The sequence below is a fragment of the Carassius carassius genome, chromosome 9 (assembly GCF_963082965.1).
Source record: "Carassius carassius chromosome 9, fCarCar2.1, whole genome shotgun sequence".
Taxonomy (NCBI): Eukaryota; Metazoa; Chordata; class Actinopteri; order Cypriniformes; family Cyprinidae; genus Carassius; species Carassius carassius.
In genome coordinates this window covers 20,572,343-20,587,883 of record NC_081763.1, presented here as the reverse complement: position 1 = coordinate 20,587,883, position 15,541 = coordinate 20,572,343, and the positions used below count along the sequence as shown (strand labels likewise).

General features: G+C 36.4%; 1 protein-coding gene across 6 annotated transcripts in view; it reads left to right on the top strand.

The window, feature by feature from the left end:
• Window positions 1–9,535, top strand: part of thraa (thyroid hormone receptor alpha a) — a 29,666-nt gene extending 20,131 nt beyond the window's left edge. The window contains exons 1-8 of one of the 6 annotated variants that reach the window (XM_059558324.1): window positions 551–634; window positions 1,754–1,815; window positions 2,488–2,609; window positions 2,685–2,832; window positions 3,472–3,677; window positions 4,796–4,939; window positions 5,953–6,211; window positions 8,267–9,535. In XM_059558324.1, the coding sequence (XP_059414307.1) occupies window positions 603–634; window positions 1,754–1,815; window positions 2,488–2,609; window positions 2,685–2,832; window positions 3,472–3,677; window positions 4,796–4,939; window positions 5,953–6,211; window positions 8,267–8,517 (1,224 nt within the window). In that variant the 5' untranslated portion in view covers window positions 551–602 and the 3' untranslated portion in view covers window positions 8,518–9,535. Of the gene's footprint in view, window positions 1–550; window positions 635–1,753; window positions 1,816–2,487; window positions 2,610–2,684; window positions 2,833–3,471; window positions 3,678–4,795; window positions 4,940–5,952; window positions 6,212–7,742; window positions 7,930–8,246 lie in introns of those variants that run through there. The other 5 variants (XM_059558326.1, XM_059558325.1, XM_059558323.1 and 2 more) reach the window with 5 other exon arrangements.
• The last annotated feature ends 6,006 nt before the right edge of the window (window positions 9,536–15,541 follow it).

Below are 15,541 nucleotides of genomic sequence, written 5' to 3'. Positions count from 1 at the left end.
ATTATTATACATAATCTTATTATATTATTATACTAAACTAAATCATTTACAAATACATGATTAAACTAATATTTGTATTATTATCAATATCACATTATTTTTATGATCAATATTAAGTATGATATATTTGATATATTCAAATACTTGTTTAGAATAATGCAAAACAATATTTTCACTAGTGTTTTGGACATCTCTATACCAAACATAATGTTTGTGCATTGAAGTGACGCAGTGAAGATTTTTAGTGCTGTGTTGTGCTCTAACACAGTTCTGTTGATGATTTATGCATGAATGTATTAATATGCTAGAAACTGAGCATTAGTATGTGGAAATTACAACACTGTAGCAGTCCATTTGTCAATAAAGACAGATGGCAGAGGGTCCTTTGGCTTAGACAAAGTCAGCGAGAGAGTGAAGAGGAAGATGAGAGCGGAGGGTTAGTGATGGAGGAGAGGTGGGGCTCACAGGGCTGATTCATACGGAGCCTTGGCAGGAGGAGGGGTGTGTGAAGAGAGAGAGAGAGAGTGTGTCCTACCAGCTCAGAGTCCCTGTTACTGCAGATAGATTGCTGACAGCTTGGCGAGAGGAGGGAGACGGCAGTCATGCACATTTTACAGCCCCATTATGTCAACAGGTTAGAATATAAATGTTCTTTCTCCATTTATCCCATTCCCTCTGTTTGTTTAGTTGTATCTGTGGATGTATGGGAAGATTGTCAGTTGGACTTAATGCTGTGCTATCCAATAGAGAAAAGAGAAAAAGATTGCTTTAAAAGGTCATTTCATTATTGTCAGTGCTTGGGTATCTTGTGTGTGTTTAATGAAACTCAAATCCCACATGACTGATAATGCAGGATTGCGTTAGAATCTGTTGCATTTGATTGTAAGTTTTCTCATTCATTTCAGTAATTTGCAATGTTTGCAGTCACTTTGAGCTCAGTACGTTTGTCATGTTTTGGTCATTTGTGATATAGCATGCAGTAAATAAACAGTGTATTTACTATGCATTGCTGTATTTAGCTCTATAAACAAGCATTGCCTCACATGAACTGGACTATGTGCTGGTTCATGGAGGTGTGTCCGTTTCATTTGCTGTACACTGCTAGTGAGCTCATAACCTCCACATGTATACAGCCACTTCTGTTGTTGTTCACTACCAGAACTTGAAAGTGTTACTTATGTATGTCATTATGTATGGTTTTGGAGTCATGAAGGCAGTCACATGTATTTAACACATGAAACTGGTTTGTGGTTAGTTTTATAAGGTGATGCAACACTGTTTATAGACAAATTATGGCGGTCAGCTGAGGTGAAGAATGCAGTGTGAAATTGTTTTAAACAGTGCCACCGCGTGGTCAACACATGCATTTATTTTTTCCCCCACTTAGTTAAAGGGATAGTTCACCCAAAATTAAAATTCTGTCAGCATTTATTCACCCTCATGTTGCTCCAAATCTGTATGAATGACTTTCTCAGATGGAATACAAAAGAAGATAATCTGAAAAATGTTGGTAAATAAACCAATAAATGTTTTGGTTACCACTGAGTCTCGGTGAGACTAAGATATTTCTTTCTTTTAGAAATATTAAAAATCATACCAATCCCAAACTTTCAATGATTGTGTATATAAGAGGCTTTTAAATTTTTTTGATTTTGAATAGGTTTTTGTAAAATGTCATTCTTGTGAAACAGAAATAGAAAAATAATTTCAGATTTTACCGTATACCTATTTCCCCTCTGCTCTTTTTCTCCAGGTGGCCGAATGGAGTGAAGAGAAAAAGAAAGAATAGTCAATGCTCTATGAAGAGCACATCTGGTAAGCATTTTGGATCTGGTGTCACTGCAGTCTAAACCAAAACATTTGTGATGCCCAAACGTGCCCTTTCTGTGCTTCGAGACAAGCAGATTTTGAATGCAGCTAACAAAAAAAAATTATTATATCTTTGAGACATTTTAAGAATGATTAGTCCACAGTTCAACACTGTCCACAGATCATTTGGAATAAACTAAAAATACATTTATCATCTCCTCACCCTTTTGATTCCTGAAACTCTCATGACTTCCCAGTACACAAAAGGAGTTAATAACAATATGACAATCAGTGTTGCTGGAATTTTGTTTTTCAGGGTTGTAGAGGCAGTGTGTGTGTGTGTGTGTGTGTGTGTGGTCCTGGTATTCCCTACACTGTTGGGATCAAATGTTCCTAAAAAAGATTGTTAATACCAATAATTTCTGTAATGTGTGAAGACATTTGTTTTGGTTCCCAGAAGGAAAACAGTTTATAAATCATACAAAAAGAAGTTTTTTTGAAAATATAAAAATGCAGAAAGTTTGGTGTGTTGGTTAGGTTTAGGGTAAGGGGATAGAAAATAGAAAGTTTGGACAATATAAAAACTGTGAAGTCTATGGATTATCCTCATAAAACATGACGAGCATGTGTGTGTGTGTGTGTTCTGCTGTAACAACCCGTCTCCTCCTCCTCTTCTAGTGAAGATCATCTCTGTTCCAGGGTACATTCCCAGCTACCTGGAGAAAGATGAGCCATGTGTGGTATGCGGAGACAAGGCCACCGGCTACCATTACCGCTGCATCACATGTGAGGGCTGCAAGGTGAGATTTACAACCACTGAACCACTTGATAATCAGTCTGTTCTTACTTATTAATTTGCTTTCTCCTGCCCCCAGGGTTTCTTTAGGAGGACAATACAGAAGAATCTTCACCCTTCCTATTCCTGTAAATATGACAGCTGTTGCATCATTGATAAAATCACCCGCAACCAGTGCCAGCTGTGTCGCTTCAAGAAGTGCATCTCGATGGGCATGGCCATGGACTGTGAGTGTTCACACACACGCACACACACACTTTGTATGGTGAAATGAAGACATACTGTAGATGTCTTTATATATATAAAGTTAATAAAAGATTCTACAGACTATCACAAACCCAAATATCATTTTTTTAGAAGTCTTTTTTTTTGTGTGTGTGTGTTTTTTTTATGTGTGTATTTTTTTAAATTTAATCGTAATTAGAAAAGGCTTACTAGTATCCAAAGACTACAGAAAATGTTTCCAAATGTTTTCTATTTTTAAATTATGAAGTATAAAATTACTACAGATTGTTTTAAGTAATAGATATTTATTTAATTTTAATTGTATATATATATACACACACACACACACACACACACACACACGCACATATCTTTAAAAAATATATAATAATTAATAATAATATTTTTTCCCAAAGTATTAATTCAGGACAATCTGATGGTAAGATTTCTATCTTTGTAAAAATGGCATGAGTCTTTAAATGACATTGTTTCTCAAAAAATAAATATATAAATGTGGCCTTTGAAATTACTTGCTAAAATCTCCTTATACATAATAACATTACATAACATTGCCTGTCATTTCCTGTTTAGTACTGAGGGTATTAAATGAGAGATTGTGCAATGATTGGTGTCCCTGGCAGTGGTGCTGGACGATTCAAAGCGTGTGGCCAAGAGGCGTCTGATCGAGGAAAACCGGGAACGGAAGAAGAAAGAGGAGATGGTGAAAACACTGCACAATCGACCTGAGCCCAGCGTCTCGGAGTGGGAGCTCATTCGTATGGTGACAGAGGCTCATCGCCACACCAATGCCCAAGGCCCTCACTGGAAACAAAAACGCAAGTTCCTAGTAAGAGTCCTGGTTGTGTATGAACATGCAAAGCATTGATTTATTGCCTACACTGAACAGGCGGTTAGGTTCTCATCTGAATCACTGATAACCTCCAGCTATTGTCCGTCTTACAGCTTTTTTTTCAGAATCTTTTCTTCATCGTGCCGATTGTGTTTGAATGTCAGGGCTCAAAAAACACATGCTGCCTAGCAACTAGTTTTGTTACACAGAGTGGTCTGTCAGGATTTGAAAGTTTCCAACAGTGACCAAAGAGCACTGGATTGGCCCTCAAACAATTTGGTTTGGTTTGTTTGGCTGGCATGGATGCTAGCGGATCGAGTTTGCGTGAGTTCAGTCTAACCAAATGTGAAAATGGCCTTAGAATGGGTTGAAAAGTAGAAACAAATCTCAAAAGTCTGGAGTCTGTAAGATTTTGGAATTTTTTTCTAAAAGCATATTTTATAATCACCAAGGCTGGGATTTATAATCACCAAGGCTGCGATTATTTGATCGAAAATACAGTAATACAGTGAAAAACTACAATTTAATAATTGTTTTCTGTTTTAGTGTAAATGCTGTTTACTCCTGTGACAGCAAAGCTGAATGTTCAGCATCATTACTCCAGTCTTTAGTGCCATAAAATCCTTCCGAAATCACTTTTATATGCTGATTTCCTACTCAAGAAACATTTCTTATTATTATCAAAGTTTAAAACAACTGTGCTGTTTAATATGTTTGTGGGCATTGTAACACTTCCTTTTTCCAGGATTCTTTGATGAATAAGCTGTTTAAAATAATTTTATGTATTTTATGCATTTATTTAATTTTTTGTAACATTATAAATGTCACATGTGACCAACATAATGAATCCTTGCAGTGTAAAATATTCACTTCTTTCATAAAATAACAAATACTGACCCCAAACTTTTAAAATGTTACGGTAAAGTAGTAGTCATTTATTTATTTACTCTTTTACAAAAACATACATAATGTCACTTATACAAGTGTTGATAAAATGAAATGTAAATATGTTCAAAATGTGAAAAAAGGGGGAAAAATCCTTGGTGTTGAACCTTATTTCATTACAAACATTTGTCAGATTTAATTTTTTCACTCTATTTTGGTTTGTCTTTCAGCCAGAAGACATCGGGCAGTCTCCAGCCCCCACATCAGACAACGACAAAGTCGACCTGGAGGCTTTCAGTGAGTTCACCAAGATCATCACCCCTGCCATCACACGAGTTGTGGACTTTGCCAAAAAACTGCCCATGTTCTCTGAGGTCAGTGTCTGTTTTTATTTTATATGTCTGAGTTTCCCATAAATACACATTTTCATAAACAACACCATGCCACATTATTGCATCAGTTGAAAAAGAGCAATTATCTGCTCTGCTCCAGCTGTACTGTACATTCTCTGAACCAAAACTGCATGTCAGTGTTTGTGTATGAATGATAGAGGCTGCCTGTGTGTTTCCTTCGTTTTAAATCTGCCTTGTTTTCTACCAGATATGAGTAATGGCCTTATTAAAACACCACCTGTGATTACAGGCTGTTGCTGTGCTTTGAATCACTTATTTTGCCTCTCTTATTGCTCGTGTGAACACATAATGATCACTGATTATAACTTATTGACCTGCTACATCGGAGGACATTGACGTATCTAAGAGAGGATAAGCGAGGATATTTCATAGTGCTAGGAAGTTCAAAAGACAATTTAAAAGAAAAAAAAAACAGATTTGTCATTGTCAAAGGCAGGGCTACTGTTCTGCCCTTTCAGGAAGAAATTCAGATTCAACATTTTAACCAGGAACATTGCCAACATTTTGGCCGGCCCTAATACAAACACACATATAAAAAATTGTATTTTCCTAATTAATTTATATGTATTACTTGTAAAATTATACATTTAGATTTATACTGTTTTCTCTCATTTTAAATACTTTTATGGAAAATAACTCTTTTAAATGTATTGGATTTGTCACACATACAGGTATAGTTTTTTTTTTTAATTAAAAATGGCATTTATTATAATTAAACAGAAACTCCTAGACAGCTTTTGCTGGAAAATTAGGTCATGGCAGTACATTACAGATTGCATTTGTTATTTTCGGTCCTATCTTAGTGATGCTATCAGAAATCATTCTTTCAGTTTCGACAAAACTTATGACAAGGTGAAAAAGCTAACAACAAATAACAATTGAATAGTGGTTCATCCTTGTTTTGGGGTCTGGGATGATGTCATGCGAGCTGAAAAAGCATTCTTTGTGCTTTATTGTCTTCCTCTGGTGTCCAGCTGCCCTGTGAAGACCAGATCATCCTGCTGAAAGGCTGCTGTATGGAGATCATGTCCTTGCGCGCAGCGGTGCGATACGACCCAGAGAGTGAGACGCTGACCCTGAGCGGGGAGATGGCTGTCAGTCGAGAGCAGCTGAAGAATGGAGGGTTAGGAGTGGTGTCTGATGCCATCTTTGATTTGGGCAAGAGCTTGTCACAGTTCAACCTGGATGACTCGGAGGTGGCACTGCTGCAGGCTGTACTGCTCATGAGCTCAGGTGAGATGGACTGTCAGCTGTTACAGCCATATGTAGGGTCTTAAGAATCATAACTATTATGATTTGAGATAGTTCACCCAAAAGTGAAGATCCCGTCATCACGTCATCTTCATTTTCTTTAAAAACTGTGACTTTTTTTTTTCTTTTCTACCATGAAACTAAAAAGTAGAATGTTTACATTTGAAATTTCAAAGTTATTGTTCACTGATAATATTTCCCGTCACTGCAGCTTTTAAATCAAATATGGCATCCTTAAAAGCACTGTGAAAGGTTTGATGCATGTGACAATACTAATGATGTTTGAGCTATAATAGGAAGGAGGTTTATTAGTGAATAGTTCCTCACAGACATATAACCTCAGAAGACCTATGGACTACTTTTATTGTGCTTTTATGCTTATTATACAGTACCATTCAAACATTTGGGGTCAGTAAGAGTTTTCTTTAAAGAAATTTTACTCAGCAGAAATACATTAAACTGATCAAAAGTGTCAGTAAAGACTTTTATAATGTTATACATCATCTTTTTTCAAAGAAGCGCTGTTCTTTTGAACATTCTATATATAAAAAAAATCCTTAAAAATGTATCCCAGTTTCCACAAAAATATTAATCAGCAAAGCTGTTTGCAACATTGTAAATAAATAAATGTTTCTTCAGCAGCAAATCAGTATATTAGCATAATTTCTGAAGTATCACGTGACACTGAAAACTGGAGTAATTGATGAATATTCAGCTTTGACATCACATGAATAATATAATAATTTGAAAATGACTTACAATTGTAATATTTCATAATATGATTCACAGTTTTATTGTATTTTTGCTCAAATAAATACCACCTTGGTGAGCAGAAGAGACTTGAACATGAAAAAAAATCTTACCAACCCCAAACCTTTGAATGGTATTGTATATGTAATCAGTTTTGTTTTCTTTAATATTGTGTCTACTGATAAATGGCACCATCTGGTGGGTCAAAAAAATCACGGCCAAAATGGCATTACAAATATCTAATTTCAAATATTTCATAAATGATTAACCTTTTTTATGTAACATCCATTCATGCTTAAGTGAGATGCATAACAAAAATGCCTGATGTATAACCTTTTTAACATAACAGTAGTCTGTTAGAACCTCTAGTCTAATGATTACTTACCACTGTACAAAAAAGCATTAAAGGAGACATAACACACACAGTTTCTGCCAATCTCATGTTAATCTTGAGCAGGATTGCATCCTTCATATCACCAAAGTGACTCTAGTTTCATCAGATTTACAGTATAAAAGAAAGATACAGCTTTATATTTCTCTCTGGAAAAAGCTGGAAGCGTGCAGAGGACTGCTCCATCTTTCAGTATCAAACAATCTGCAGATACAACATCAAACTGGGCCTTGTTTGTAAAACATTCTTCACTGAAAGTGCAAAACACTTGCGAAATTTCGTTGCTACCCCGAAAAACAAACTGCGTCCACTGTTCACGTAACACTGGGTTCGTTGGGAAGCTAAACAAAGTTATCTTTCCCTCACATCCAGAAACACTTCTTTGGAGACATTCTTCTCGAACAAGTCCTGTGCAGCGCTGCTGATGACTTCTGTGACCCAAATGAAGCACGTTGATGGGCTGCTCTTGCTCTCGCTCTGGTTGATGTCATGAAGAGCCATGCTCAAATTTTTTTTTCAAAAACTTATACGAGCCCAGAGGGAGTGTATTCTGCACATAAATACTCCTTCATACGTCCAAATCACTGTAATTAACTCTTAGCATTAGACCCCCTCTACCAAACCCATTTAATATAACATTTATTAAATGTTGGTTCTGCATACCAATTATCAGACACACACAAAAAAACTGTCAAGGAATTTTTCTTTTGTGTTCAACAGAAAGAAATAACAGCATATAGGTTTGTAGCCACATGAGTGTGATTAAATAACGGAAGATTTTTCATTTTGGGGTGAACTATCCCTGTCAGCTTCCTTTAACTTTCCTGTTATGACCTCTGACAGCATCTTGACCGCCTGAATTCACTTTAATATTAGTTGAGTTTTCCATTGCACAGATCGTTCCGGACTCACGTGTGTGGAAAAGATCGAGAAGTGTCAGGAGATGTACTTGTTAGCATTCGAGCACTACATCAACCATCGCAAGCACAACATCTCACACTTCTGGCCCAAGCTTCTGATGAAGGTGACAAACCTGCGCATGATCGGAGCCTGCCATGCCAGCCGCTTCCTGCACATGAAAGTGGAGTGTCCCACAGAACTCTTCCCCCCGCTCTTCCTAGAGGTCTTCGAGGATCAGGAGGTGTGACCGAGAGCCACAGGGAAACTTGGGGAGGGATAAAAGGGGGCAAAACTGGTCGTGAATTTGCATACCAGAAGCATTTTTTTTGCATCCTCATGCAATGCCGAAACAGGACATGTACTTTATTTTGCACCATCAGCTTTGTCTGGGATATGTTTTGGGTTGTCGGCCTCCACACCTTTTGACCCTACAGTAACTTACCATTCAGATTCCTCCCACAGACAGACAAAATGCTAGCATGCATCAACCTACCTCTCATACCAACATACCTCCCAACCTCAGAAGGAACTTATTTTAAAAGCGTGACAAAGAAACCCACACATTTAAAAGCTGTTTAATAACCTGTTTCGGAAATGCTAGCTGTTGTTATAAGGACAGAGGAAACTTCTATGAGCAACATCGAACAGCTATACATGGGCTCTACAAGATTAGCCTTTAAAATAATGCTAGATTTTCCTCTGATTACAGTAGTATTTTAGCATTCAGCTTCCTCTTTGCACGCATAGAATATCTCCTTTATAAACATAACTACCTGTGTGCACTTGTTCACTCTGTACATATGTTACGTGAACTTCTCATACCTCGTATACACCAGCATACAGACATACATGTAGCAACATGTCCATACATGTATGTATGCTTACAATTCTACCTGCATTAACCCATCTATCTGCTTCCAATGCAGTATCTACAGTTCTCATATACCTTCCTATCTACCATATCCTCTTGTATGGTACTTAAGATGAACATTTTGTGACCTCATTTTCTGAAAAGCCTCTTGTTGCTTTCTGTCATGTGACCCATTTAGCTGTTGTGAGGTATTTCCTCCTGTATTCATCTGTCCTAGTGTTACCCATTTGTACAGACATATTGATGCACATACTTATTAAGACATATGATGTGGTTCGAGACATCCATCTCCACATTATGGCCTTCAGATCGCTCGTTGTGCTCCCACTCACCTGTCTCATCAGAGTATGAGTACCATGTTATTACACAGAACTTCAAAGAATAATGTGGTATTACACCCACATATCCCCCCCCCCCAAAAAAAAACAAACAAACAAACACATAATCTAGATTTGACAAGTGGGAATAAAATCAGAAACTAGGGGTTATATTATTAATAGTAGAGTACAATGGGGCTAACAGTCAGTTCGATTTTAGCCATCTTGGCTTTGGCGATATTTTTGCCATTCAGCTGCTTGTAACCATTTTAAAGGGATAGTTCACCCAAAAATTAAAACACAAAAAGAAGACATTTTGAAGAATGTTGGTAGCCAAACAGTTGACGGTAGCCATTGACTTCCATAGTATGGAAAAAAATACTACCATCAACTGTCTAGTTGCCAACATTGTCCAAAATATCTTCTTCTGTGTTCAACAGAAGAAAGAAACTCTATAGACAACATGAAATGAAAATTTGTTTTCTAAATGCATGTTATTGTTCTTTTTTAAAAAACTGTTAATAAGTGCATATGTGCATTTTTTTGTATTATTGTTATGTTTAATCAAAATCACAAACTTATATCACAATATGGAATCAAAATCTGTTGCTACTTTAGTTTTACCTAATACCATTTTTTCATTAGTTCAGTAATTTACTAACTGCTAGTTTGCAGTAAAACTCAACTTAATCACCTTTAACAAAACCAATCACAAAATCACAAACAACCATTGTTGCAAAATATATAATTTTCAAGGACTGTCATTGGTTTCATCTGCAACATTTCATTTTATTTTTTAATTAATACAATACCTTTTTTATTTTACAGTGCATAGCGACAGAAAGGTCCTTAGGGTAGTACTATAGTTGTGTTTGTGGCTATCCACTGTTTTAAGTCTGAAATTGAAAATAGAAAGGACTTGAAGCCCCATTGTACACGACATCTATGCTGATTTTGAAAGTAGGGAACTTAAACTCTCCACAACCTTCTTGCAAGATTAAATGAGTGTCACTTACTTCTCCATCTCTTCAAACAGACTCAAACAAACCCCTCATCCATGCATCGCAGTTTGCATTTCTCACCTGCTCATGCATATATATTCCTGCTTAAACCTGTACATAAACATGCACATTTACACTAAAAAGTCACATGTGTGTGATAGCAGCCTCACTCATGTTTATGTATACTTCTTTCCCTTTCACTAGTGATGTGGGAGCAAGTGTCAGTCTTGTTCTCTGTTTCTGAGGACAGTAAGAATGAGCCGGGCTGAATTAATTTCACTGTGCTGTAACAGAGCTAACTGATTGCTTAGCAGATTATATTGTTTTAAGCAAGCGCTGAAGAAGCAGCACAAGAAGATGGCTCCTGCGTAACACAAACCTCAATTTTTGTCAGCCCAGTTCTGTGGTCCCTGTGCATGTGCGCCTGTACATCTAACACAAGATCTTTTCATGCACTCTTCCCCAGCAAAGGACACAGCCAGACCCCCAAAGCATCTCTTACCAGCTTATTTTTTTGTGGTTCAGACGCAGACTCCATTTAAAGTGACACAGAGGAACAAAAGGGCAGAAAGGACAAACTCACTGTGACTAGCTAAACTCAGGCACGGAGCTCCCATGAGGCCATGCATCTGACTCAGGCTCAATCTAACCCACCAGCACTGCAGACATGCACTGCCCACAATCACAATCTTCTGCACCAGCAAGGGTCAGCTCAATTGAGCCCTGCCCACAGACCCTGTTCTTGATGACGGGGAATCAGAAAGCCATTTGTTTTGCTGGATGTTCTAGTTCACAGCACTTTTATTAGAGCAGACTTCAGTCCTTTACACTTAGCCAGATCATGGATATATTGGTTGAGACTTTGACTCTTAAAGGGGCCATATCATTATATTTTTTAAATAAAAAGTTCAATCAGAGGCGTCATGCCCATTCAAAGTGAGGGTGCAAGTATCCCCTCAAATTTCTGAGCCAAGTTGATTTTAAATGCAGCTTCCAAACGACAAAAAAAAAATTGCTATTAATAATAATAATATTTTTTATATATATTTGATACAATCACACCGGTGTGATTAGATCGTTCAGTGCACAGCATCAGCTGCTAAATTCAAATCTGCGTTCGCTGGCTGGCGCTGAGCCAGAGACAGACGCATTCGTACAACGCTTCGTGATAACCAATCAGAACTGATTCTGTTGCGCTTATGAATGAAAAGGCCAATCAGAGACGTGCAGAAGAGTCATCACTGAAACACAGAGGTTTTGTTCAGTTGCTCACTGACTGAATTATTTAGCGAATTCTCTCATCAAAAAACAACAAAAGATGCAGATGTGCATACAAATGTAAGTAAGATATTCGTTTCATAATGTAAAGTGCTTCAGTGATTTTAATGGGAATTTTTGAGAGTGCCTGAACTCTGGCTAGACTGAATGAAAATGTTCTTTGATAATGTAAATGTTCTTTACTCTCTGTAAATTGAAAGCGTTAAAATAAGTAACTAAATTTACATAAAATCCAAATTCAGTCTTATCAAAAATATTTCATGGCATGATATGGCACTTAAGTAAAAAGTCAGGTTTTTATGTGTAGTTAATAGATTACACTACTTTGCCCATCACCATATATTGATAAAATAACAATCTATAAAGGTGCAAAACGCGTTTACTTACACATATTTGAGAATCAAGATATTTCCTGATATATTAAGCATGTTTGGAATTATTTTGAATAAAAAGGAAAAATAAATAAATAAAACATAAGCCTATATCAGTTATACAGCGCTATCGTAGCTGCTGTGTCACATGACAACCATGACTTATACCCCCCCCCACCAATGTGCCCCCTCAAAAATCATGAATGCATGATGCCCCTGAGTTCAATGTACTATGAAATCAGACTGCAAATTTCAGAACTTCTTCCCTTGCCCAAATTAAAAGGGCATTTACTGAAACTATGCAGCGAAAATTGCTGAACATTTTCTGAATATAAACATGACCACCAACATTTACATATGAGCCATTTTTATTTGGTGTCCACTCACTAGACAAAGAAAGATTTTTAATATTATTCTTAAACACTAGAAGGACTAATGATTAAACAAGTAAAATTATACCAAACTTTATGCTTTTCCTGGCTGTGTGTAGCACCTACAGCTCTGCAGATCCTTCTGTAGGATTCCAGTGTAAATAGTTCACCCAAAAATTAATTCTATCATCATTTTCGCATTCTCGTGTTGTTTCAAATCCTTAAAACTTTCAACAAAAATGAGGATATATTTAATATATTCTCCTAATTTTTACCATTTATTAAAAGTCCACACAACCGAAGGTTTGATGGATCAGAAACTACAAAGACATCCTAAATGTATTATGAATCAAGAATCAAGGTGCTTAATATGTTAATTTAATATTTTTTTTTCCAAATACAAACCGAGAGTTTTTACCATTTTCTGCAAGACAAAAAAAAAAAAAAACAGGATGTTTGATGTTTAATTTATGGATGTTTACTTTAACCCCCCCCACCCCCCTCTCAAAAAAAAAAAAAAAAAAAACATGAAATGACATGCCCAGTACAAAAATGATGAGAGAAAAAAAAAAAAAAAAAAAAAATTTCTATTCAGATGATGAATGGAAAAGTCTTGTAAGAGAATCTGGAAAGACAGGGTGAGTAAATAATAAGTAAATAAGTTTTTTTGTGAAATATTCTTTCAAGAAACATAATTCACACACATTCATTTCAGAGCAGAATGGATTCAGTTTACAGATGAGCACAGCAAAGCCCTGTTGCTCATTTCACATGCAAATAAACTGTTTATGACTTAAAGCCAAAAAAATGCAAGGATCAGTAAGAAGATGTAAAAACAGTTATTAAAAACTACATTTTTATTATTGTCGGAGCAAAAACTAATAAGTGGACCTCAGGGGATAAATATAAGTAATATTAATAATAAAATGCATGATATGACTCCTTTAAAAGATCTTAAAAAAATATTCTCAACAGCTCTCTGGAAAATTCACACGCCCCAATAAATGTCCATGTCTGCAAAGTAGCAAGTCATATTTGAGGTCCAAAAGTTTGAAAAGAAGACCTACCATTCCTAAAAAAACAACAACTCTGTCCATCTTCTGATGAGGAATGTAAAAGACAAAGCACTCATTCTTTAGTATACTTGCTTTTTTTTTATGTTGAGTGGACATAACACATTCACAGGCTGTGAATTTTAAGTAAGCGGATTGTGATGAGCAATTGTTCAAACACAGCAAAACTAAAGTCGATGTCAGACACTGTGCTTTTTTTGTACGTTTTTCAATCTGAACTGTACAGTGGATGTGCTCAGTATAGACAGCCATTGTGCTTCTCATGTGTTTAAATGGATTTGACACCTTTCATTAGTATTTACTCTGTCTCCCATATCAAGATTCTCTCATAGTGATTTGATGATGAGCACTTCTGTTATTTCAAACCATCATACCTCACGTGTGAACGATATAAGAGGATGAGTTCAGCATAGACTTATTAATGTCACATTTGTGTCAAACACACAGCACTTCTCACCTCTCCAGTATCTTAGACTGCCATAATGTGATCAGACTGGAATTAATGTAGTTGTACAGTAGGTCTGACAGGTTAGAAACAAAAGACGTTAAGATTTTTATCCAGTCAGAAAAAAGACACATCTGCAGCAGATCTGTGTTTCTTTGAGAAGTAAACCACCATCACCAGTACCTCAATCTACAGTATTCAACATGGTCTAACACACAACAGGACCTTGCGCACTTACTTTAAAAAAAACATCCTCATCCTCACTGCAGGCACCTCACTATTGATCTGTAAACCCATTCAGTGCAATAGACCAAGTGTACAGAACTCAATTCCTGGAGGGCCGCAGTCCTGCAGAGTTTAGTTCCCAACCTGCTCCAACTCGCATACCATGTGATTTTCAAATAAGCCTGAAGGACTTGATTAGCTGGATTGGGTGTTTAATTAATGAAGCTTAACTCTGCAGGGCTGTGGCCCTCCAGAAACTGAGTTTTGCACCCCTGCTCGATAAATGATCTTTAGCTTTTTTATTTTTCTTCTTTAACAATGATTTTATCTGCATTCTCATAAATAGCTCTATAAAATGACAAAGACTGATGCTTGCACAAATGATGCTTGTCTGTGTTCTTTTCTTGCTTGTGAAGCATAATCCATGTGCTTTTACTCGATTTTGAACGCTATGCTTATACAGGAAGTTGTTAAGATGCCCTCTCCTTTATGGGTCGGTGATACACCATCTAGTCCAGCGCTGCAGAATTACTGTTAAATCATCTTTGTAGCATTGTACATTATCCTTCTATGAAACTGTCCTAGTACAAACCTGTAATGGATGTGAAACGCCTGTGAGGTTTTTCCCCTATACAATGAATCTCTGTTCAGTGGATTAGTGGGTGCAATGCAGATAATGTTTATTTTATTTTCTTGCTTTATTTGAAAAAAAAAAAAAAACAATCACCAATTTTGACTGATCCTCAAACCGCTGACCATCATTGGACTGTGGCTTGTTCAGTATGTACATATGTTCAAGATATTTGCTTTGAGCAATTAATTTGCATGCAGTAACAAATTTAACAATTCAGATTATATTTTCACACAGGAACAAAGTGGAAATGATTAATAATAATTAAAAAAAAATCCTATTTGCAGGTATACAATCAAAATATACTGTATGTGTTCAATACCAATCAGACGAAAGCAAAACATGTGGGAGGGGTTTAAAAGTAACTCAGGTATGTGTGCTACTTTTCACTTTAAAAAAAAATGTTTAATAAATAATTGTTGTCTGTTGTGAAGACCTCTTGTGTTTGATTATTTGTTATCATTGGCTACTCAAAAACGACTTAATATCATGGCACAAAATAAGTAGCTATACTGAGAAAGACTGGTTAGATTTTATAGCAAATACAAATCAGGAATATATATGTGTTAGAGCAACTATGCTTATCTATATTGACTAGAGAGAGCTAGAAAAGGCCAAATGTGCCTAAATATTAATTTAACTCTTTGTACTGCATAAACTACGATTACCAATACAGTAGGCCTACCAC